Below are 24,254 nucleotides of genomic sequence, written 5' to 3'. Positions count from 1 at the left end.
CTTTAGCGTTGAAGTCCACATCAGTTATTCAGTTCTTTGTCAATGTGTTGGCTTCTCCACAGTCTTTCTTCACTTTTCCAACTACAAATTGGTTAACCCTGATTATTTATTAAAACTTACACGATTAACATGATCCCTGAGCACGTTGGAATAAACCATTGCTACAGCTTCTAAGGCCATAAAAGTGATAAAACCAATTACCCATAGTACAACAAAAGCGCAGTTTTCCTGTGAAAATCAAAAGGGAGTTGAAGTTATCGATTGGATAGAATCAATGAAACAAAAAATGTTGGTTAAATTATTTTTCGAAAGTTTTTTCCTTCAAAGAAATAGAAATCTATCTCCGTACCGAAAATGTTTTCTGCTTTGAATTTGATGTTGTTGTCAATCCACTTATTTGAACAGCATTTATTTTTATCAAAAATAAAACGGCAAAGTAAAACTTCCTACAAATGATGTACATAATTTTACGATGTTTTATTGAAAACAAAAACTTTCTTTTTATATAAATTGCAAACCTCCGTGTCTTTTTTTGAAGCATTACTGAAGAATGTCCTATTTAGTCTGATGCAAAGAAGCTTCATTCTTTCTGAAAACTGATCGAACTTTTCGATACATTTCATGTTTTTTTGCGCACAAAGTCCGTTTTCAATAGCCGAGAATATGTCACAATGTGTCTTTGTGGTTTGAGGTTGAGCAAGCATTTGTAAACTTATCCTTTCTTCGGTTCATTAAATTTTTAGAATTGAAAATTTATTACGTCTTCATCCGGTTCGTTAAAATCTTACGATGGCAAAGATTTGGCTGCGAGGAAAATCTGTATCCTTTTGAAGAGTTCAAAGCAATATCGTTCGGAGAAATGGGTTGATTGTGATGAACATAGCTTTTTGTTTGTTGACTGTATATTTCATTCATTTGAAAGATGTATTCATGCTTGCAATTTGTTTTTTTTTCTCTAATGGTTATTCAGGTCGAGTTATTGTTGTAATACGTCAAATGGCTATTGATATGATGATATGATTACTGAAAATCCTATATTATATTTTCTTCAATATTACGTGTACCGCATATTAAAAGGAGTGATTTTGATAAAACATCAAACTCTTTTCATTGTGCGCTGATGTTAATAACATCAAAGATACATCAAACTCCGCGGAAATAATATCAAAATGAAAAAAACAAATTTGGGTTAATAAAAAAGAACAAATCAAATGTTGTACGATTGAAGTGAACGGCGTGCATGCAAATATCATGGAATTTATACAAAAATAGGTGGCGAATATTGCGTACGAGTATGAGTAGACGTCGTGGGAATGTCTAAAAATATAAATGTATGTGTATTCGCCGTTTGTGCTTTCCCCTAGAATTCAAGATACACTAAGCCGTTTGTTTCAAAGTGCCAAAGGAGCAAAAATAATAGCAACATGTTATTGTGTTTAACGAACGAATAGCAAAAGACAAATATACAACAGACGCCAAATTATTCGAAATTCCGACTTGCCTCACACGCTCTGTATACATCAATATCAGAAACAAGCGTTAAAATGTTATTAAATGTTGTACATCAGCCGTTTTCTTTCTTCGGAAAAAATTCGAATATTGTTTTGTATACAATATTGCTACAATAAATGAATGTGCGAGAGGAATGTTGCAACGTGATAATTCTGTAGAATAAAAAGGCGCACATTTGTTTACGAGCCAGTGTACAATTGAATAAAAGGTGCGTGAATTGATTTTCATGCAAAAACAATGTAGCTTTGTTCCTTTCACACATTCAAATGTGCTCTATTGTTTTTTTTTCTTCTCTGTAGTTAAATGCCGAGTCGGCATAGCCGACACGAAAGTTTCGAATACATATAGGCTCATTGTTGTTTCGTTTGTTGCGTTATATCGTAAATTTGTGTACCGACACTGGTCTATGCCGCTGTTCCATTTTCTTGTATTTTTATTGCGTTCATTTTTTGTTTTATTTTATGTTTCGGTAATTCCACTCGGTATTGCTGATTCTGTTTGCCTCAGTCGCATTTTTATCGATGTCTAAGCATTGGCGGTTTTGTTGCTACTAATAGATATTAGAATATGTTGCATACGATAAAGATGTGGCAACAAACAGAAGCGCTAAATTGAGAAAGAAAGGCGAAAAGCTTACAGATAACAAACCACAATCACCATACGGAGTATGGCGCCAAACAAAAACATGCAAAAGAGAAAAGGGGGAAAATGGCCAGAAATAGACACAAGGTGACGAAGAAGACGCACATCTTATTTTGATTCGTCGTCGTCGGCGTCCTCGATATTGTTTTTTATTGCATGTATGTGGGTTTACCGGTGGGAATTTTTATTACACTGTCTGACGCCTTTAAAATTATATCAAAATAAATCACCGTAAATGAGGTAGAAATGTTTAATGCGAACAACACATTATGTATACCTAAACGATTGTACAAGCTACAAAGTACATCGTTACAATGGAAAATAAAAGTAACACGCCAATATGGCATTCAGAAGAAAATGCCATTCAAAGCCATTTCGAAATTCATGGTTTACCTAAACTAGCGGCTTTCACGCGAATGTCTACGCAATTAATATTGAAAAAGTGCGAAAATTGAAGCAATATTAAGAAACAAGTAACAATCATTTGTATCCCATCGGATGGAATTATGCGCATGATAAATTATGATGGTTCGAAGAATATGTTCCACTAAAAAAATCGACAAGCTTCATTGGTTAGGAAGTTTACCTAGCAAAAGCGTTTACCTGTCTACGACATTGCCAATGCTGTGCATGGTTTCGGAACGATTTATTTAAAAGTGCTATCACGTTCAGACACGTTCTATTTGACACAATCAAAACCTTCACAAATGTTTGCTGTTGAATGAAAACGACGCCTAAGTTCCGATCATCCATTTCATTTTCCGATGTCAGAATGTATGAAAAAAGCAAATAAGCCAAAGAGGCAGACATCGGAAATTAAACATGCATTTGTGCTCTTTTCACACTGGCCAGTGAACATATCATTTTTGAGATGATGGACTTAACCATTCAGCACATTTGGTTTGCGACAACCTCTACCATTTTTTTCGGAGACATGTTTGGGAAATGATAATTTTTATGTGCTCAACATTTCATTTGATATGGTAGGTCTGAAAGAGAATATAGTACTGTGCATGCGTTGAAGTAACGCAATATACACTGGCACCTATCGTAGCAAATATATGATAGATCACTGCTATGTAGTTGGCATCAGTTCTGCCGTTTCTGCTCGCAATTGATCCAATAAACGCGCATCCCACATATCTAGTTTAAAAATATAACGTTCGTCATATGAGAATGAGAGGCTGAGAAGCAAATTAGATTTTATGTAACGGTATCCTAACATTATTATTAGACAGCGTTGATTTCAAATCCGGTTGAAGAATTTTGCTTCGAAAAATGCGACAGAGTTTAGTTTTTAGCCGAATAAATTCATTTGCTGAAAATTCATCCGTGCCGGTATTCTAAGTCATTCCACCAAAATCTTTCGGAATTATTTTTTCGTACGTAAGACTATATTGCAGTGAAAGAGAGAGATTCCATTAATTTTCATCATCTCATCGGAATTATCCCGATAACTCATCGGGTGGTGATAGTTATCGCAATATACATTGAAATCATCCCCTCAACCGTTTTATATTCTCCTTCGTATCAAATAAGGCTCAGAGCTAAATTTATTTATGATTTCAATGCCCAACCGAATACCATGCATCAAACTATATATTTTTAGACTTGTATGCTCATTAATTATGTACTTGAATTATGCGTTTAAACGTTTCAAAGACTTTATTCCATCTTGCACCGAATTAAAATGCACATCCAATTTAATGCGTTTAATTTTCAAATGTTTGACTAATAGATGTTGAGAGTGAGAGTGAAAGCGAGAGCACAGAGTAACTATTTTATGCGTTTATTCAACATTGCTACTGAATATTTCATACGGTAACAGAAGCAATTTATTAGAATTAATGAAGTCATTGGCTATATGCCAATTAACCAATGAAGCGTTGGCCTGTTATCTAAATGGACGCTGTGAACTGTTCGTGCATCAAGAAGTTCACTCTAAACACTCTCTTTTGGTTGAGAACACCGTAAATAGTTGCCATTTGTTTACATGTTAAAGAAGAGTTTTTGGTATTTAGCTCAGTTTACATGGTCCTTTCAAGCGCGAAGAATAAAGCTTTTGTTCAAATTTCAAATTACTTATGCTGCAACAACAGTAAGCAGCACATTTTCCTCGCTTTGTCACCAGGTATTTTACATAGATAGTGCGCAAAAACAACTTACCCGATAAATTCCATATATAAGCGCAATGCTCAGCACAATCACCGATAACTGTGTGCCAATTATGATAAAATACGCTATTTGAACACCTGAAATTACAAAGTCAAAAATGAAAATAGAAAAAAAGGTGTTTGAGTCACAAATACCCCAAACTGAAGATAAAAAGTTCGTTTGATTGCCTCGAATGTAAAGTTTAGAGATGCATGATAAATATGAATAGAATACATTGAAAAAAGTTCAATTTGGAAAAAAAGCGACCTTTTGTTTCGGTATAATTTTTTTTCTTTTTCTTTCTCAAATGTAGATATGATTTTTAATTTAATCAAAGATACTTAATCAACTTACCGTAATAAACGTCCCCCAATTCATTTGTCTTTTTCATATTCATGCTGATTCTCCAGACATACACAAGAACAACAAAAATCGATACATTCTGAAACATTGGAGGGAAAAAATCAAGCAAATGAATACCAATGGAAATACGAATGTAAAAGGAAGCTTAGAAACAATGTTGGTTCGAATAGTCCTTCAAAATGAATTCATGATTTCATTTTCATATGCACACAGAGAATTTGGTTGGGAAAATATAATTTAAATTCTGGTAAATATAACATGGCTCATTATCAGAACTTCCCCATGAGGTTTTTCATATTTGACACTATAAAACGAATACATGTAAAGCAGACGAGCTAGTTTTTTTTCTGGGAAATTGCACAAGCAAATTGATGCTGCATAAATGATGTCATTTTCCAAGGTTTTTACGCTTTCATTAACTGAACCGTAACTCTCAACAGAATTAATCGACCTTATAGAATATCTGCCATGAGCTTACCCAATTCAAATCATACCTGAAAAATATTTTATGTGTAAAATCTATCGATATATCGAGCAGTTGGAATGTTAACTTAACAAAAATTGATTTTAGAAGCCACTTGGAAAATACGAAAATACATTTGATGACTTGTTGGAAATTATCTCTTCATCAGCGGTTCGAAGGGACAATGTTGAGGGACAAATCGAGAGGGACAACGTTTGTGCCGTAGATTGTAAAAAAAAGAGCGTTGTTATTATTGAAAAGCATAAGTAGAGCGTGTAATTGGGCATTTGAATGCCCCTTGTTGCGTTTAACCAGATACAATAGTGGCTATTTGGCATGCATACACACGAACAACACACAGTGCTCTTTATGTATAATAATGTATGTTCTTTCTTGCCGTGATGTGCACGTACAGGCAGCTATTTAGTATGTCTAAATAGCTACTATGATATCTGGTTGAACGCAATACGAGATATTTAAATGTCTCAGTACACACTGTGGCGAAAAACGAAGAGTGGAGAACGGTGCGTGTGTTTTTTTTCCTTGTCCCTCCAATCAACGCAATGAGATCGGACATTTTTTTTCGATGAGATTATCGTGTAATGTTCATAATGTATCTGAAAAGCCGCCGTATAACGAGACGACTGAAAATATCATGGTTTTTCATTATACTTGCTTATCAAGCATTAAATTTCTCTCCAGCTTGACATACATTTTCTCGTGCAAATATTTACCATGTATTTTCCAGTGACAAATGGTTTTTTTTCAAGTTTCCCCATCTTTTTATACAATAAAGCTATTCATACACTTTTTTGCGCTAAAAAAAAGCACTTGAATTGTAATGATAGTTCAGTTATAAAATATTTTTTTCAACGCGTCGCCAAACGAACACAGTTGGCTATTTGTGAAATTAATTATTGAATTTACCACACACTGCATACTGTGGTCATATGCAGTCGCTCGTTTACGTTAGTGGTGCCTTTTTTTTGCTCAATTGCATTTTTCTCTACATATGTTACAGTACTTATAATACGCTGGTTTGTGCTCTTGTGGGTAATGAATTGTTATTATTCCCAAGTTAAAAAGCTTCAGCAAACTGTTTCTCACATTACTCTGATACGTTTCACTAAAGTTTCGTTTTTGTTCCGCTATTTTTAGTAGTTGGTCTATCTCGTCTGAAAGCCAAAGTGGGCTTGAGAGCGCAAATCAGATAACGCTACGGACAAAAATAATAATTGGTCTTTTCGAGCCATTTTGATAAGTATCTTTTTGAAGGTTCAAAAAAATTCTACCCACATTTTCTCAATGTATACATCCAAGCACGAATATTGTTCAAGCAAACCAATGATCAAACAAACCGAGAGAAAAAAATCACACATTTTTTCCCCCAAATACAAAAACCTTCGTTTATGTGTTTTTCATTTTATTCAAAGACCGAAGGCAGTTAAACGCCTTATTTTTTCCTCTGTACCGTCGTATGATGGGTATTTTTCTATTTATTCCTCGTCGACGTCTCCTCGAAAATCGATTAGTAAGCAGCAAATAAGTAACATTGAAAAACATTCAATGTATGCGATGGCATTGCCCAAAAAAAAAACAGAAATCGAGACAGTATGTACAGGGGAATAAAAGCACAACGATAGCTATTTTCCAATTGCTCAAATGCTTAAAAGTGATGACAGCACAACGGCCGCTTCATTCGGACTGTCCACTTTTATGATACACATACGATACACATGTGGAATGTGGTTATGTCAACAATAACAACAGTAACGATGATAGAAGTAGAAGCAGCAATATATCGCAATCAATGACCCTTCCACTAGAACGTGCACGTGCATTGGGTTGCAGAAAAAAAGACACATAAATTAATCCAGACACAGTTTATTGTCTTACATACGAAAGAACAACTTTTCTATGCTGTTAAAACTTATAATTTTTGACGAAAAAATTGTGGTTTATTATGCTAAATTCGGCACCCACGAAATTCAAGGCGGAATGATGTATGGGCATTCCGGAACGATTTTAATGGATTTTTCGGCGCACTGCTTATCTGTAGAAAACAACCGTAAAAACGAGTGAAGGCTGTGATTTATGTTTGCAATGGAAATCCTATCCATCGCTGTTGTGCGTATAAGAGAAAGCTTGTGTTTTTATATGTTGCTCGATTTGGGTTGTTTGTAGACCATTTTATTTGTTTTACCAATTGAGTTGAATAAATAATTTGAAATTTAATACTGAACTAAATATTTTCCAAAAAATGAAGCCCGACGTGGACCGTGGAAGTAATTTTATGAATGCGGGTGTATTGCTTAAATTTTCAAAAGAACAAGCACAGTTGATTTTTCGAATGAATCTTCCAGGTGCCGTTATATGATATGATGCAGTGCCACTGATGCCGTCTTTTTATTAAATACTTAGATTTTGTTTATGTTTAATTTTACTCAAAACAAAAATAATGTCGGCGGCGAAATTCAAGTCTGAGAACACGTTGAAAACATTTCACATTTCGAGAGATGAATGTAAAAAATAAGTCTGGTTATATAGCTACACCACTTTGTATGCAGAATATCCAGATACAAAGTAAGGATCACCTTTTCATGAGATTGTGGAAAATTACAATACTTTTACACCCATAGTGTGTTTACAAAGTAAATGGCGAACCGAAAAAATCTGTAAAAGCAAGGGATGGAGAGTGAAAGGGAGAGAGAGAGAGAGAGATGGTCCGAAAAAATCGAGTTAGGAAGTGAGGGCATATAGGAAAGTTTAAAAGTTTTGTTCATGGTGTTGCAAGAATGTAATTCAATGTTGGTCATGTAAAACATGTACACAACGATTGATAGAACAACTGTGTACATAAGGATTGAATGATGTCGGCCGCTTTTGGTTATCTCTTTCTCTTTTTTTTTCTCGTTCCTTCTAGTAAAATGCTGTCAAAAGATAAACAATGTAATGGGACAGATTCTTCGCTTGAACAATGTCAGCTGAAAATTTTAAGTCTTTTTTCGGTGTAAAGACAATATAATCTGCATAGGATGAACGATAAAATGTGAGAGCACACATCGGCCACCAGGCAGAAATTGTGCAATGCGTAGATATTCAACATTGTGGACAGAACACATCAGACGAGCACAGGCTATAGCTTTTTGGAATGGGTTCATGTATGAAACGCCTTATTCAATTGACATTTTCTTTTTTTCTTCATATATATTTTATCTACCTCTTTCTCTTTCTCTGCAGTCTGTTCCCATGTCCCTTTATCTAACTGTTTACATATTCTTTGGACCCATTTTCATGCCGACGTTTAATTTTTTGCGGTGAGGCGATTTCACACCACATCGACCAGGAATTACAATGACTCTCTCAAAATCGGCTGGTTTTCGATAGGAATACAGAAAGTCAAAATTTTATGGTCAGTTTTAGCACAATTTTTGAAAACCGAAATTCCAAATCGGTCTCTCATGACGTTTTTGTCCAAAGAAAATTACTATTTTTGGTGAAAAAAAAAAAAAACATGAAGACTCAAACACCGATTTTTCTAAAAATTTGTTTGAAATCGTTGTTCAAACAGTTTCTCATAGCGAAAGTATCATATATGTGTCGCTGAGCATAAAAATGGGGATACAGATCTGTTAGAGCAACAACCGAACATAAAATATTGTTCTCTAAAAACGTTACATGAATTTCTATCCAACGCGAGTGTAACATGAGCTAATACTGTTTCTAATGCAACTCATGTTGGATGGAAATTTATGTAACGTTTTTAGAGAACAATATTTTATGTTCGGTTGTTGCTGTAACAGATCAGTATTCCCATTTTTATGCTCAGCGACACATATGTATTTAGGGTAGTTCCCTTTAGTAAGTTTTAAGGGTAGTTTTTCAAATCATGTTTCAGTCACAAAAATTTGGATTGAAATACTGATTCGAAACTAAAGTAAAGTGATGAACAAATTAAAAGACACATCAAAAATGTTCCCAAGGTAAAATCGATATAGTTAAGCAAAATATAATGACTTACCAGTGTATAAATGGCACCTGATAGAGCCACATTTTTGGCATGAACAATACGACAACATCGGTTTGTTGAACCTCTGGAGCGTGTTTCTAGGTACAAAAGGGCTGATTTCATTTTTTTCCTATTTACATTTGGCATTAGAAATGATATTTTATGTATTGTGTTTGATGATGAACCGGCCTTTATCTCTGACTCTCTATTTTTATGTTTTTCTCCCAATTACGAACTTCCGGACACTTAATACGGAAACTTGAAAAAAAAATGGTTCAAAATCATCGTCTTGTTGGTTGGTGCGTCTGTTTGCTTGTTCGTTGCTAAATATTTCCGCTTCACTTCATTTTGTTCATCGATTCGAAATTGTCGTATTCATTTGATGATTGAGACATCTAATAGAGAGCGTAGAGAGAAATGAGAGATTCTCCTTTTCTATTTATTGTACCGCTTGTGCCAGCTTTGAGTCTCCAGATACACACTTTTTCACACAGGAAACATCACTGCCATCGGAAAACATTTATCTGCAGAACAAAAAGGCGGAAGTAATCAAAATTATTACAAATTCAAAAGCAGACACGGGACGGCAAATAAATGAAATTTAAGGCTTTTTTGGAGTTGTCTTGCGATATATCAATAAATCGATGAAACTTTTTAGTTTCACTAGAAAAATTAGTTGTAGCACGTGCATTGAAACTTTTCAACAGTACCATGGACTTTATGCAAGATTTAAAAAAGTCGATACGCAATCGTTCGGCTGTGTTTTTAAGTTAAGAGCTTTAATATACTACAAAGTTCATGCATGCGACTTTATTTATCTCATTCTCACACGCAATCAATCTATCTGTCACAGACACAAGCTCATTCACTCCTTCACACTATGTTTATCTTGCATACCTTTCTTGAAATCTCTCATAGCAACTTCCACGTTACTACAATTTAGTGGCAGTATGTATGGTGTTCAAATGAGAGCGGAAATAAATTTCCTGCTAGAAACATGAGAACATTTGAATAGAAACTATAGAATATTTCAATAAACAAATGCTCAAGTCGGGAATGCGCTATGTATTAGTATATTAGTTTTGTGGAACTCGATTGATAGCAGCGCCCCCTTGATAAATAATCTAGAGTTTGTAGAATCGGTACGAAAATTGGAAACATCACATCAAAAATGGGTGGCATCTTATCTATAAGAAGGTGACCTTTCCAAGGTCGCTTTCTTCGTATACAAATACATGGGAAAGCTTTGTCGTAAGACGCCAAGACGCCTCTACGCGTGAAATGCTTGAAACTGTCATCGTACACATATTGAACACGAACATTGTCGTTTACACAATCGCACTCACACAAATGAACGCATCGATATATGTACGATGAATGTTTTGAGTGTCCCTCGCCTAGAGGGCTGCATGTCGTTTGTCTTCGTTTATTAAGCGATCTTGTCTTAGGCTTTCAATTGTAGAAAATATACTGTAGTATCAGTTCAGTGTGTAGTTGGCGTTAACAACCATTGACTTGAAAACATACATTGTGTACCAAATATGGTGTGATGTCTCAACGAGTCCAAAGCGAATGGAAGAATTGTTTATACTACATCAAAGTCACTTGAGCCATTTATTTCTTTGTCCTCTAATGGACGGAATGGTATAGTATACCATTGGTGTACAAGATTTGATATAATCTAGAATGGATCATGGCACTTATAAAATAAAAAGAATACAATTGAAAGAAGCTAAAAAGGAAGAACATACAGGCATACACACAGAAAACATCGAAAATGACACAAACAGTTATACTAACATAAGAGTGCGTGTACAAATGCCAATAAAACCCATTCAATAAAGACAAAAATCGAAATGGGGATATGTGGTGCTCGCAAAAGTAAATGCACCCACCGTATCACCAGCCTTAATGGATCACGTGTGGATAAAACTAAATAAAATTTACCATGTACCTACATCGACAATCTACTCTACTCGAAGCACTTAAATTGAATATATAAAGGGAAAAGAGAGCTGAAGATGTGAAATTACAAACAAAACCATTGTCGAAGTATTTTTTAGATTACGTGTATATTTCTACAAATTGCATGTAATTATTGACTTGAGAGAAGCCAAAGTGGCTGTATGTGGATGATATAGAGATTGAAGTACAGCCTGTAGATTTTTCAAGCAATTGCTTAGCATCAACATAGAATATCCATTTATTCACTTCCTCTGATTACAGAATGCTTTCGATGTCAACAGTGAAAAAGCATTGATGCTCTTGAGCTTTCAACTACGGCAAAAAAAAATATCTCGTAGGCTCATCGCGTCTTAATGGGGGCATTCAGTAAACATTTAGAGAGTTTCTCTTTTCCATTTGTCCTTACATCGCAAATAATTTGCTTTTTTCTTCTTGACTATCAACGGGCATTCGCTTTAGTTTTAGCTGGGACGGTTTGATTGAATTTTCGTTGAGTGCGGGGACATAGAGTAAATTCGAGATAAAATTCACAGTATGTTTTCGAGATTATACGATGCTTGAAAAATGTCGAGTGTATCTAGAATCGCATCGAAATTGTTTGCACTTATATGCTTTTAAGTCTTGACCATTAGTAAAATTGAAAGAGTGGCATGAACAAGTTGCTGTAAGCGGAATGTTCCACATCTTTCGCTCGCTTTTCATTCTCTGCCTCTCCTAGTTTGAGTCATGCATTAGGAATGTACGAGCAAACTGGTACCACATTACACATAAGGCTACTTCATTTTTATCTGTTCAGTGTGCATTTTTTCCCTTTTTATCCACAGAAAAGAATTATGCTCACTGTTTGTATCAGCCAGAGATAAAAGTGAGGGAAATTCACTCCTTAATTTTAACATATTCACATCTTCCACAATCTTATCATGAAATGAAGTTCTTTCGTTTCTGTGGCGTCTCCCCCAAACAGAAAATAACAGACCTCGTTATTCAAACCGTATGTATTTATTGTTTATTATTAATTAATATCAAAATACCGTGTTATTAATAACAAATTTTGTCAATAACATTAATACTTATAGCTAATGGCATATTTTCCAAGGGTGTTCTATTACATTAATATATTAATGCCGGTAAATCTGTAATTCAAGCTTGTAATGACGAAACATATCATGCTAGCTTTATCGTATTGTGTACACACATTTCTTATTCACTATGATTATTGTTTTCATCCTACACCTTCCAGGTGTTTATCCATTCGAAACGATAATATGAGCACAGACAAAACCGATTTATATTCTGTTTGATCTATGTTAGCCATCTAAATAGCCCATTACAATTGTCGATAACATACATCAAACCATTTGTAATGGTCGTGTTAGAATTGGCATTGCGCATGAGGCATGCCAAGCTGCTTTGCCAACTTTTTCCATACACACATACACACACACACACACACACACACACACACTGTTTGATTACGTCAAACTCGAACTTCTTATAAATGCATAGCAATTATTATAATAAGCGAAATGTGTATGCAGCACATTAAAAAAAGATGATTTCACTGATATGTTTGTAACTTATTCCGCCCTATTTCGATATTTTCATGCATCGAAACGTTATGGTTGATAGTCATAACTCTCGAGTTGCATGTACCTCCTCAAGAAATCGCATATATATATATATATATATATTGCTTCATTTTCTTCTCATTTTCAATTTTTCCCCGAACAAACTAGCAAACTTGTACAAAATTTGTTGATATTCGAAGAAATCAGCATAGTTTTACATGCAAAGTATATGAATATGAATATGGATCTGTTACAATTACTAACCGATTCAAAACGTAGGAGGAAACCACTCTTTCAAATTACATCGGAATTTTTTTCAAACAATTTAACACATCTCTATGTTAGGTATCATTGATACAATTTCTTGGAATAATTTTTTCGAAAAAACGTTTTTCTAAAGTAATTTAGAATCCCCTCTTTTAAATCAAGAGATTATGAACGAAATTTATTTATTCACAAACTCCTTAGTTTCGATGTAGTTACATGAAGAACATCCCCATGAAGAGTAGCAGTATAACAATTTTTTCCATACTCCAATTCAATTTCTTTTCCGAACTTTCTTCAAGTCAATAAATTCTTTTATTTAAATTGTTCAAGAAATATTTCAGAGGAAATAATTGAAAAGCTCATGTTTTTGTTGCCATTGCAGAAGAGAGAAAAAAAACGGAATCATGTACCGAATCATGAAAGAACTTGAACTTATGCAGAATAAAAAAAATTGAATTGCTATATCTACGCTGGCTTCAGTGCGAGTGAATATAAGTTGTGGTATTTGCGTGCAAAATGTTACCAGTAACAATTTGAACATCACATTTGTTGTTGCCGCTATTGCCGTTCCACGAAGAGTAACTTTGCAACAACACATTTCCGAATCTATTCGTCGCTATAATTTTGGTGGAAAGTATGAAAGAGTTTTTCAGCCTGTTAAATCTATGCGAAACCGACTTATTGACATGCTTCGCAGCTCACAACAGGCATCTGCAAAATGATTACGCATCCATGTCATGTGCTTGTGCGTATCATCATATAGTATGTTGCATATCACGTACTTGTGTAACAATAACACAATCTGAAGATTTTATGAGCATGCAATCATATGGGACATGACTTATTCGACGGCAGGAGAACGAGACGGCTAGAAAAAAAGAAGAACGAAAGGCAGATGTTTTATATTGCTCTAGTAAAATAAATGAAAATTCTTTGGTTTTTTCATTGATGAGACCGATTTACTGGGGCAGATTATCGGTTGTGTATCGAAATTTATGAATATCGATTGGGAATATAGAGGACAAAGAGCAAACGACGACCGAACAAAATGGAAAGTTATTCGAAATGAAATGTGTGCTTAAGTAACTTTTCGATCCTCCCTCGGTCCAAGTTCACTTCTTGTTTTTTCTTCTTCTATTTATTCACTGTTCACTAGGCAACAACTTCTGTAATCCATAGATAAAAAGTTCTCATTGTATGTATTGTATGTAGGATAGCAGTGAATCGACCGAAATTTCGAATGAAACGGAGAGAAAGATACAGATTCACACAATAGCGAACACCAACCACACACACACACACACACACACACACACATAGAGAAAGCGAAGAAAATTGAAATTCAATTTCAGAAGGCGTTTTCTCAGTCGAGAATATTGAAATCGAATATTAGTTTGAGAAAAATCATTGAATGGGCCATTCATTAAGAGCATGTCGCGATACATTGCCTCGTCTAGATCTCATCCATTAATAAAGGACATTCGTTGTCGTTAGCAATAAGATGAACTAATACAGCATTGAATGTGTAATACCATTCATTCAGCAACAGCAAACATTCAAGTCTCTGATTCAAATGCTATTTCCACTCAACAATTTCTTGACTTTAAGTGAATGTGATGAATATCGAATCGTGATAATTACGCGTATTGGCTTTTATATACATTTATACAGATGAATTGAACGATTCATGAAGTATTCCCATTGATATACTTTCAGGGGCTAAGAGCTTTTGATTTCAACATTCATTTGGCGCATCATTTATTTGTATATACTAGAACCAACAACTCTTTGTGGCATTCAGTTTCCGGACACATGGCTTTATTTCACCAACATTTCGCCGCATCTCACTTGAGATAGGAATTCAAAGAATCTAATCAAATATAGATGTGTACCGATTTTATGTGCAATTCATTTGACCCTTCAGCTGTCAACAGTTCTTTCCGTCAATTGAGTGTATGAGAGTAAAAGTGATGTGTGTCGATTTCATCCTTAACAAATTCACGTTTTTGATACGTAACCACAGCATCGCTAACATTGAGCTAGCGTTTATTCTTATACAATCCCCTTGGTTTATTTTCCATTTATTTAAACATTCTGCTGCACTTCGAGTCACAATTTGCGGAATTCATTTTGAGCCTCATCAGTCTATGTAGCAGCTAGAAAATGTTTCAAGTATGACGTGATGGTATGTATCTTTAATTGTCAAGTTAGCATGAATCGAATCGGCCCTAATTTACAGCAAAATGAATTCGGACGAATTTTAAATTATATGCCATCGTTTCCATGGGTATATTGGAAGATGGCTTGAAAAAAACACCCAACAAGAAACAAAGCAGAACGTGAGAATATATTCAGGTGTCTCATTCTCACTTTACTTTCCCATTTAGAGGCGCTTTTTCCAACACGTACGAATGAATATATTTATATTTGACGATGGAAAAACGTGCCAAACGTTCTATTCCCTAGTATAATTTTCAACATCTTGTTATTGTTGTTGGTGACTCATCCATTGATAAGGGTCCTGTAGTTGAGGTGCTGACGAGTCGTCAGTGACGACAAAGTTAAAAATGTAATAAAAATACGCCCAAGAAAAGACTGAAAATTGTTGTCAACAATTTATGCTCTGTGGTTTTGCACTGGCGTTACATTTCTCGCATTCAATTCTAGGTTCGCTCTCTGTGTATGTTCTATAGTGCTACTGAGACAACATTATCGATGGTCTATTTTATCGCTGTGAAACGAGGTTTCGACAAACTGGAGACAACAATCTTTGAAATTGCACGTTAATAAAATCTCAATCACGATAGAACCACTCGTTTGCGTATTGATTGCATCATGATTGGAATCACATACAAATAATGAAAATGGAGAACAAATTCTCATTGCGGGCAAATGTGTTGGTTTTTCATATAAATTGTTAGTAGTTGCGGGAACATTTATTATTGCAGCATTTCATCAAATCGTCGGAGGTTGCGATAAACAAGAGAAAAACGAACGGAAAATATTTTCTCATTGGTCACATAAGCTGAAATAGTCATGTTGCTAGCTAAAAAGCATGGTTTTTTCCCTTGGAAATAACTTTAGCTAATTAATGTTATTCAACGGGAAATTCAGTAGGTTTTCTCAAAGAGATGCTGTGCCATAGCAGCGGCAATAAATAAAATAAAAGCACATTCTCCATCACTTTATGCGGTTCTTTTATATTGTCCAAGACTTAAATGGACTTGACATTTATATATTTTACCCGCATTTTCTATGACCACTTGCAAAAATATGGTCGTCAGAATGCTTTTACCACATAGGTTTTGATTCAATGCGCAGCGAAATGTACAGTAATCCAACATAAAATTGGAATTCAATTCGGATATACGATATCTAAATCTTAAACGTTCAAAGATTGTACAAATGTACATAAAATCTCTTTCAACATGTATATTTTGTGTATTGAAAGACATATTTCGAGCCCAGCAGTATAATACGTCGAACGAAATGTAGAATGAGAAAAAAAATGTATTGTTATTTACAAAAGAGAGCTCAGCAATGCTGGTGTGAAATTCATACAGCATAAGCCAACCATTCTAATCACGTTTTTCACATGATTTTATCTTCTTTACGTATTTGAACATGTGTGCATTTACCGTTCGTTCGGATAACAGCGCAAAGGGAAAAAAGGGATGAACAGCGAATCGTATAAACAGCACATGTCTGTTATATGCGATTGTATTTCGTTGCTATACTCCCGATTCACCATCCAGCATTGAACACTCTATTCGGTAATTCAATCAAGAAAATCAAGTTTATAAATCATTCTTATTTGACATAGTCTGATTAAAAGAGAAGAATATGCTTAACAATATTAGACCAAGTGTAACAACAACTATGGTTACGAATGAACAAAACAAAAATGGCTTAACTCAAAATACCATAAAAATAAAAACATCCCGAATGCTCTTGAGCATTGGCCTAATTAGATTAAATTCAATCAATTTTACCCGAATCCAAATACAACGAGCATCGAAGGGGAGAAGATGAGAGGAAATAACTTCGAGATAATATCATCATTTCATCCACATACAAAATAGATAAATATCAAAATGAAACACGGAGTGAAACATGCCATCGAAATGTGGAACATCAATCAATGGTTAGTGAAAAAGGTCTTTGGCCTCGCTGAAGAAAAAAATATATGTGTTTTTTATTGTTTTGTTTGAGCACACCGTCTGCCGTCGTTGACTGTGTTGTAATTTTGACAAATCCAATCAAATATTTTTGAGATAAATTGGTAGGATGATTCGAACAGTTTATCAGTTGGGCTCTACTTAAGCCCCAATACAAACGGCCACGCATCTCATGCGTTTTTTTTTTAAATTGACAATTCAAAGTGTAATGAAATACGGATGAGCCGACATTCCAATAAAATTTAATGTGATTTAGATCCAATGACATCGACAAACTGAATCGACAAGGATTCGGAAAGCTTTCAACTTATTAGAAGATGTGGTTTCACTTCGCAATTGGAATGACAGCCAACGCATTAACTATTTATGGAGCAATTTGAGCAGCAACTAGAGCAAACAAAAAATCACAACCAACTGGACCGTTCGCAAATTGTCGATTAGTCAGACGGTAATAGTGTGTATTTTTGTTAACGTCAATGTTATTCTAGTACAGTTGGATAGATGGTTAAGTAATAGAAAACACATGACTGTTTGCAAACGAATTGAAAAGTTTGCTGGGAGCACTGCATTTTAGATGATTTCGGCCATCTGTTGCATGTATTTCGACAGGCCGGATGTGTACCGAACGAGAGTAGAATATCCCATGAAAAAGTCACCGCCAAAAAGTAATTACTTTCTCAGTTCCTATCTTAGTTTCTAACATCCCAAACCAGAGACTAGCTTGAGGAAAAATCAAAACTACTTTTTAAATTGATTTTCTTCTTTGCTTCATGCAGAAAATTTCTCCAAACAAATTTTTTATTAAAAATTGAGTTCATTTTGTAAATTATTTCAAGTTGTTGGGAAAAAAAACGTTGAGTTTTTAAGGAAAAGAATGTCCACCCATTGTTCTTGACATACACAAATGCTATTGCAGTGTCAAATATCCCTAGGGGCATTTCTCACGAAAAGAATGAATGAATTCTTATAAATTTTGAAAAATTTCTTCCGTTCGGTCCGATTCGATCAATTTTTATCAATTCGTGTAAATAAATGTTCATTTACACTGAACTTGTGTTCTGGAAGTGGGTTTTGGTGGATCTCAAGGATTGTTCAGAACTGCTCCCGGTTCTGGAAGTGGATCTTCAGGATGGGCCAGGGCATTGTCAAACCGGATCTGGTCCATCCTGAGGATCCACCAAAACCCACTTCCAGAACACTTTTATTCAAGCAATATCGTCATTTCAGTACATTTTCTTACAATTTCAATAAAAAAGAAGAAATAATAGACATTTTTGCACATTTGCTCAAATTTTTTGTGTGAGAAATGCCCCTAGAAATATCATGAGTTCACAAGTTAGAATCAAAAGGAACATCTTACCCGAAGAACAAATGGATTTTTCTACATTGAATTAAGAATTCGAAAATTGGGTAGAAGTGAGTCATCAAGAACGTTTCAAGTGGGTTAATTTAATTTCCAATAAATTTGGTCTCAAAATGGCATTCCTAAGCTAAAAGTACTTTTCAAAAGAAAAAGGGAGAAGAGTTTCAATCACAAGTACACAACCATTTCTTGATTGTTCGAAACAGTAAAATGGACGAATATCGCATAAATATGATCATGTATCTTTCAACGTTTTCCGACATTTTCGGACAAACGTATTTTCAATGGAATTTCAACAACGGCAAAGTTCACTTGTACGTATTGATTTCGAAGGGAGAAGAAGACAAGTTTGTATTTTTTTTAAAGTTTTTCTTCTTAAACAACTGATTTAATTTGAAATTTACATGCTTTTTGCCTAGCCTTTTGCACGATTTCACGCTTCAATCGTTGAAAAAACATGCAAATCCCCAATTCAATGGATGGAGGATATTATGTGTCGTTGAAAACGATGAAGAAAATAAATTGAAACGTGCAGAAGTTTTGATGACCCAATAAAAAGCATCGAAGAAATCCTGGAAACTTTGATTCTTCTTTCACGCGGATTTGACATTGATTTCTTTTTGCTGCTTCTGAGATCGAGATTTGAGCAAATGCACAAGTTTTTGGTGTTTCTTCAGTGACTTTATCATCAAGCCCTTATAGTGCTCCATCCTGTTCGCCGGCAAAATATAAATGCAAATATTTGATATGTATTTATCAACAACAACAAGAACACGTACATCGTCACCATGAGCTGTTCTCTCCTCCGCATTTCCAGTTGGTTGAGATAGCAACTGCAGAAATGTAAATGTGCTGTTTCATTGGATTTGAATTCAAAGAAGCATTAAAAATGAAGATGTGATAAAAACGTCGATAACGTGGCAAATGCTTTTTTTGTCGCAACGAAAAACACGGAGAAGTCTCACTCATTTTTATTTCAACGTACAAAGCATACAATCGGTTACGATTAATTTTCAGAGAAAAAAAACCATAGCAATAAAGTCGTATGTTTATTTTTCGTTTCCGGTAGCGTCATTTTGCCAAAAGCTTAAATTATATATGATTTGAAGAATCTTTGTGCCATTTTTGGGGATTTCATACTTAGCTCAAATCGAGAAAAAAAAGTAAGCATCCATGGCATTAAAAATGCAAACAACGAACAGCAAATCGGCAGGAGAAAAATGTGTACCGTTCCAATCAAATTGGAATAACGATAGTCAGAAATAGAACAGTTTCACACGTGTGCCTTGGACTAGGAAACCAAACCATCTAAAATGATGAAAATGTGCGGAACACATACACACAAGTGATTAGTGACGTCTACACCGTTCAACATTAAAAATTGGATTGTGTTCATGAAAAGGTATTTCACAGAAATGGAATCGAAAAAAAATTGAAGTCGCATAGAGTAATGGAAAATGGGATGGATGCGAATAAATCTCGAATATTGCGAGATTGCTTTAGTGGTTAGCGTCGCTTGGTATTGGTATGAGAGATACATATAATACAATTTGCCGACTCGCTTTTCGAAACAACGCGCTCATTCGTGAAACTGCTACGCTGCAGCACTCACAATTCCATAATATATTTATGCTCGGTGGGTGTGTGTGTGTGTGTGTGTGTGCCTGTGCTCGCGAGAGATGAAAGCTAATGCCAAATTGACAAAAAAAATCGGCTCTTTTTCTTTCTGAGTTGCCTATGGCGTGTTCGGTTTGTGAAACACGTTCCGTTAAAACATTCAGCCTGGACTCTCGTTCTCTCTCACTTCAATGAATTCGTTTCATTGACATTCGTGAAATTCCGGTGATATCGCATGTTTGATGATGATTACCGGTTGTTTTATAGCTCTGATACGATACGTGGATTCAGTTTTTTGCTCTGTTTCTGATTCTCCCACCGTCTATCTAAGTGCTGAAAACGACCGCTCTCTTTTTATTTCATGAAAAGAAATACTTTCAAAAGCATTTACTACCATTTACTGTGGCAAAGTGATTTTGTCTACGCCGTGTACATAGCGATTTACTATCATGGATAACCAGTGTGAACCGCAGGAAGATTGTTGTGAAGTTTTTCTTGGTGCAAAAACTATTGTTTTTTTTTTTCTTTTCTTTACAGAAAAGTGCATAGTATAAGTTGGAAAAGCATATTGAATGAGCTTCTTATTTGTAAGTATATTGTGAAAAACAAGCACATTAACTCAAATTATTCTGAAAATCATGTGGTAACCGAATCGCATTGTCATTCCCGGCGCATATCAACTTTACCAAATAGTGGTGACTTTGATATATTTTCAGTCATGTCAATCCATGAAATAATAAAATCCATCATCCTAGGAATTCGACGCGCAAATACGTTGTTTTTTCCACTTCAATTTTTGATATTACATGAAAAAATAGAATATTCGGTGAAATGTTTTTCATTTGGGGGGAAAAACACATATCTACCGGCATCAAATGATATCTGTTCAACGGAAATCTGTTATTAATAAATAACGATTTTTTTCCATTTTTGAGTCAATGGATATTTTTGCAGTTTCAGGCAATCAGAAGAACCAACAAATTGGCAACCATAACACCGCGCTATTTACGCACCAATTCGCTGTTTGGTTAGAACACCAAATCGAAGTCAATCATCTATGCTGCGTATATATTTTGTTCAATCAAACGCTCCTCGGAATATGTTTGGAAAACAAAGTTATAATGGAATAATAAATGAAGAACGGAAATAAACCGCCATGCCATTTACATAATAATAATTGATGTATTCATATAGCAAATAAATCAGGCGCCACAAAAACAAGCTAAAACATAGGGACTCATTAGATTAATATTAAATTTTACGTATTTGCTAACAGTTCTTTTTTCAAATGCACGTGAACTGTTCGAAATGTGTCACGATAATGTTATAACCAAGGTCGCTTTTTTCGTATACAAATAAATGGGAATGATTTGACGTAAGACGCCTCTACGCGTGGAATGCTCGAAGCTGTCATCGTACACATATTGAACACGAACATTGTCGTTTACACAATCGCACTCACACAAATGAACGCATCGATATATGTACGATGACTGCCTTGAGTGTCACCCGCCTAGAGGGCTGCGTGTCGTTTTTCTTCGTTTATTAAGCGATCTTGTTATAACTTTGAATAACATTCAGTGTAAATAAATTGGTATTGTCAATTAATGTCAGAAGCTGGTTGAACATGTGGAACTATGGCTCACTTGAAACTAATATCTAATTCGACGGTAGGAATTGGTTCGATTTGAGCACAAACACGTGTATGACTGTATTTCCTTCGATGTCCTGTTGAATATTCAGCTCCAGAATTTCATAAGTTGTATGCAACAACATTTCCGAATAATCTTCTATTCGCATTGAACCGGATTAATTCATGTAGGAAAACACAAAATTTGCGCTAAAGCAACCTGTGCGTTTCTTTGCGAACCAAATTGTTACCAATTTGGATCATGTTTCGTTCACGAATCTTGGAATCTGATAATATTGCGCTCAGATGGACTACTGAATAATTGAAATGAATAAAATCAAAATGGTTCAAATGAATTCTAAAATGCTAAAAGTTTAAATTCAATCGTTGTTGTAACCCCAACGTTTGTTAACCACCTTCTTCCCACTTTATGCGTACAATTTAAATGTTTATGCATCGCTACATCCGGGAAATTTAATTTCAGCTTGAATATTAATTAACGTCCATAGATATGAACATGAAAATAATTAAAAACCAAAATTTGTAACGTTATAACTTTGTATGAGGTCCCCACCAGACCACATCATAGCATCCGTTGGTGAACCAATTAAAATAATAAGCGTTTTCAATCAATACACTAATTAATTATTAACGTGCATACCGTATACGGTCAAGCTTTATCCCATTATCACCAAACTTCGAATTCCAATTACGGATGAAGTTGGAGCCAAACGATGAATATCAAGTGGTGTGAAACACACTGAAATAATGTGTAGGCGCCAACGTCAAAAGCAAAACTAATTACAAAACAAAATGCTTGGACGATTGTTGTTTAGCAAACTCTCAAATATTTATGCCATTCTATTGACCGAACAAACTTTTGTCCAACTATAAACACAATACCGCAATAGATTGCACAACTACTAACACAAACAACATTGAGCGCCATATATAACACACAAAGAAATATAGCGGCACTTCTTATTAGCTTTTCCAACAGCAAAAAAAAAACACTGTGATAAAAAAAGGTTGTGGCAAAAAAAAACGTTGTATAAGCCGATAAATAAACGTGATTTACTATAAAGTAAGCTTGTAAAATAAACACTTAGATTCTTCTATTTGGAATTCGATGATTGAATCCGAGAACTGTCCCGTTCTTATGTAGAACGCGACGCTCACAGTCCGTTAAGTTGACGTTCTGTGTACGCGGTCACATTGAACGTTCCATTGTATTTTCAATGGATAAAGTGTAGAGTGTAGCCACTATCTACGCCATATTTACAAATTCAATGAATCGTTCGACGCGATACCACGTGAACAACGTCTATTCTGTTGAATATTTTTTAGTATTGGCAACGTGACACCGCGTACACAGAACGTCAACCTGTCGAGCGTGTGAGCGTCGAGTTCTACATGAGTTCATTGTGTGTGAACTACAACTATAAACGTCAGCGATCAACATCAACAGAGACACTATAGCACATAGCATTAAACGCACTATTGCTTCACTCTTTGTACACAATTTGACATCACTTATGGTTTGGCGCGCGTCGTACGTTTTTCAAACGTTTATGTTTGATTCAAGTATTTCACCGATTTCACCGAATTTTCGTACTCAATATCAATATATTCATTTTTACTTGGAAGTTTTTTTTTATTGCAATGATGTTTTAAAATATATTTTGTCGAGAAATTTTTTTTTTCCAATTTCCAAAATTAAATGAAATTAAAACACATAGCATGAAACGTATTCATAGTAGAAATGCATATGTATTAGTTTGTACTTATTCATTATAATGTATTTAGATAGGACGCTAGCGCGGCCTGTGTGTGAACTATGAAATCGACACTTGCTTAGTTTGTATACCGCACGCTAAAAATGCATTTTCGCTCGATCCAATTGTGATCTAGGGGCTTTTATCTCTATTCATCAATACAAATTTATATGCAAAATGGTTAAAATATACGGCGTATACGCGGGTTATATGTGAAATATGCATAAAATATACGGTGATGCATAAGTAACTTATTACTTATTACTTTCATTTTATTGCTGTAATAAGATGATGTTATTACTTATTTAAGTAATAAGTAGGTAATAAAGTAATAAGAATTACATTTTTTTACTTCTATAATGCATCAACAGTGGAGGATGCGATGATTGCTTTCCGGTGGCACGATATATGTAAGTGTTTTGTTTCGAATTTTTGAGTTTTCTGTGTGTTTTTGTCCTGTTCACCCTGAATCAAAATGTGTACATATGCGAATGACTTTTTCCAGCTTTAACCGGTGAGAAAGTAATAAATCCGAAAAATAAATATCAGACCAATGGTCTGCATATACGCATATCAGTCGGTCACACATGGCCCCTGAGCCAAATGAAATACAAACTGAAACAAAAGCACTTTGCATTGGCTCACGCTCCCTTAGAGATATTTGTGCCTGTTAACTCTAGATGAGCAAACTGAATTCTGGCAAACTCATTGGCCGATTGTAGAATTCAATTCTTGTCGGACCAATTTG

General features: G+C 35.0%; 1 protein-coding gene across 3 annotated transcripts in view; it reads right to left on the bottom strand.

Annotated features, from left to right (window-relative positions):
* LOC129567476 (uncharacterized) overlaps window positions 1-24,254 on the bottom strand; it is a 40,761-nt gene that overhangs the window by 6,061 nt on the left and 10,446 nt on the right. For 2 of the 3 annotated variants that reach the window (XM_055444395.1, XM_055444406.1), the window contains 4 exons: window positions 9,156-9,667; window positions 4,663-4,750; window positions 4,321-4,406; window positions 121-228 (listed from right to left, as the gene is read on the bottom strand). In XM_055444395.1, the coding sequence (XP_055300370.1) occupies window positions 121-228; window positions 4,321-4,406; window positions 4,663-4,750; window positions 9,156-9,290 (417 nt within the window). In that variant the 5' untranslated portion in view covers window positions 9,291-9,667. Of the gene's footprint in view, window positions 1-120; window positions 229-4,320; window positions 4,407-4,662; window positions 4,751-9,155; window positions 9,668-22,392; window positions 22,467-24,254 lie in introns of those variants that run through there. The other variant, XM_055444415.1, reaches the window with a different exon arrangement.

The sequence above is a fragment of the Sitodiplosis mosellana genome, unplaced genomic scaffold (genome assembly GCF_009176505.1).
Source record: "Sitodiplosis mosellana isolate CC-2019 unplaced genomic scaffold, AAFC_SMos_1.0 Smas_scaffold_1, whole genome shotgun sequence".
Classification (NCBI taxonomy): Eukaryota; Metazoa; Arthropoda; class Insecta; order Diptera; family Cecidomyiidae; genus Sitodiplosis; species Sitodiplosis mosellana.
Note: the sequence above shows the minus strand (reverse complement) of the source record. Positions and strands in the feature narration are given on the sequence as shown.